Source organism: Parus major, unplaced genomic scaffold, assembly GCF_001522545.3.
Source record: "Parus major isolate Abel unplaced genomic scaffold, Parus_major1.1 Scaffold372, whole genome shotgun sequence".
Lineage (NCBI taxonomy): Eukaryota > Metazoa > Chordata > Aves > Passeriformes > Paridae > Parus > Parus major.
Window position 1 is genome coordinate 86,036 of NW_015379296.1, and position 652 is coordinate 86,687.

The window sequence follows — 652 nt, forward strand, 5'->3', positions numbered from 1 at the left end:
CAGTACATCCCAGTATATCCCAGTATATCCCATCCCACCCCACCATGGCCCCCAGCTCACCCCAGTACATCCCAGCTCACCCCAGCATGGTCCCCAGTACATCCCAGTACATCCCAGTACATCCCAGTATATCCCAGTAAATCCCAGCACACCCCAGCATGTTCCCCCAGCTCATCCCAGTATATCCCAGCCCACCCCAGCATGGTCCCCAGTACATCCCAGTACATCCCAGTACATCCCAGTATATCCCAGTACATCCCAGCACACCCCAGCATGTTCCCCCAGCTCATCCCAGTACATCCCAGTATATCCCAGCCCACCCCAGCACAGTCCCCAGCTCATCCCACTACATCCCAGTATATCCCAGTACATCCCAACCCGCCCCAGAATGGCCGTCCCATCTTACCCCAGTATACCCCAGCATATCTCAGCTCCCCACATCCCCCAGCTCCTCCCCTGTGCCCCGCTTTGCCGCCTCCCAGTCCTCCCAGTCCCTCCCAGTTCTCCCAGTCCCACCTCGGCCATCCCGCCTCTTCGGCGTCCCCAGCTCCACGGCAACGTGACGTAATCACCGCGCGCCGCCCCCCGGGCGACGTCATCACGCCGCGACGCGTCTCCATGGCGGCGACGAGCGTCGGGTGAGCGGGGAGGG

The 652-nt window shown here is 61.8% G+C and overlaps 1 protein-coding gene across 1 annotated transcript in view; it reads left to right on the plus strand.

The window, feature by feature from the left end:
- The first annotated feature begins 545 nt into the window (after nt 1-545).
- WDR54 (WD repeat domain 54) overlaps nt 546-652 on the plus strand; it is a 5,134-nt gene continuing 5,027 nt past the window's right edge. Inside the window, exon 1 of the mRNA XM_015616205.3 lies at nt 546-638. Within this exon, the coding sequence (XP_015471691.1) occupies nt 619-638 (20 nt within the window). The 5' untranslated portion in view covers nt 546-618. The remainder of the gene's footprint in view (nt 639-652) is intronic.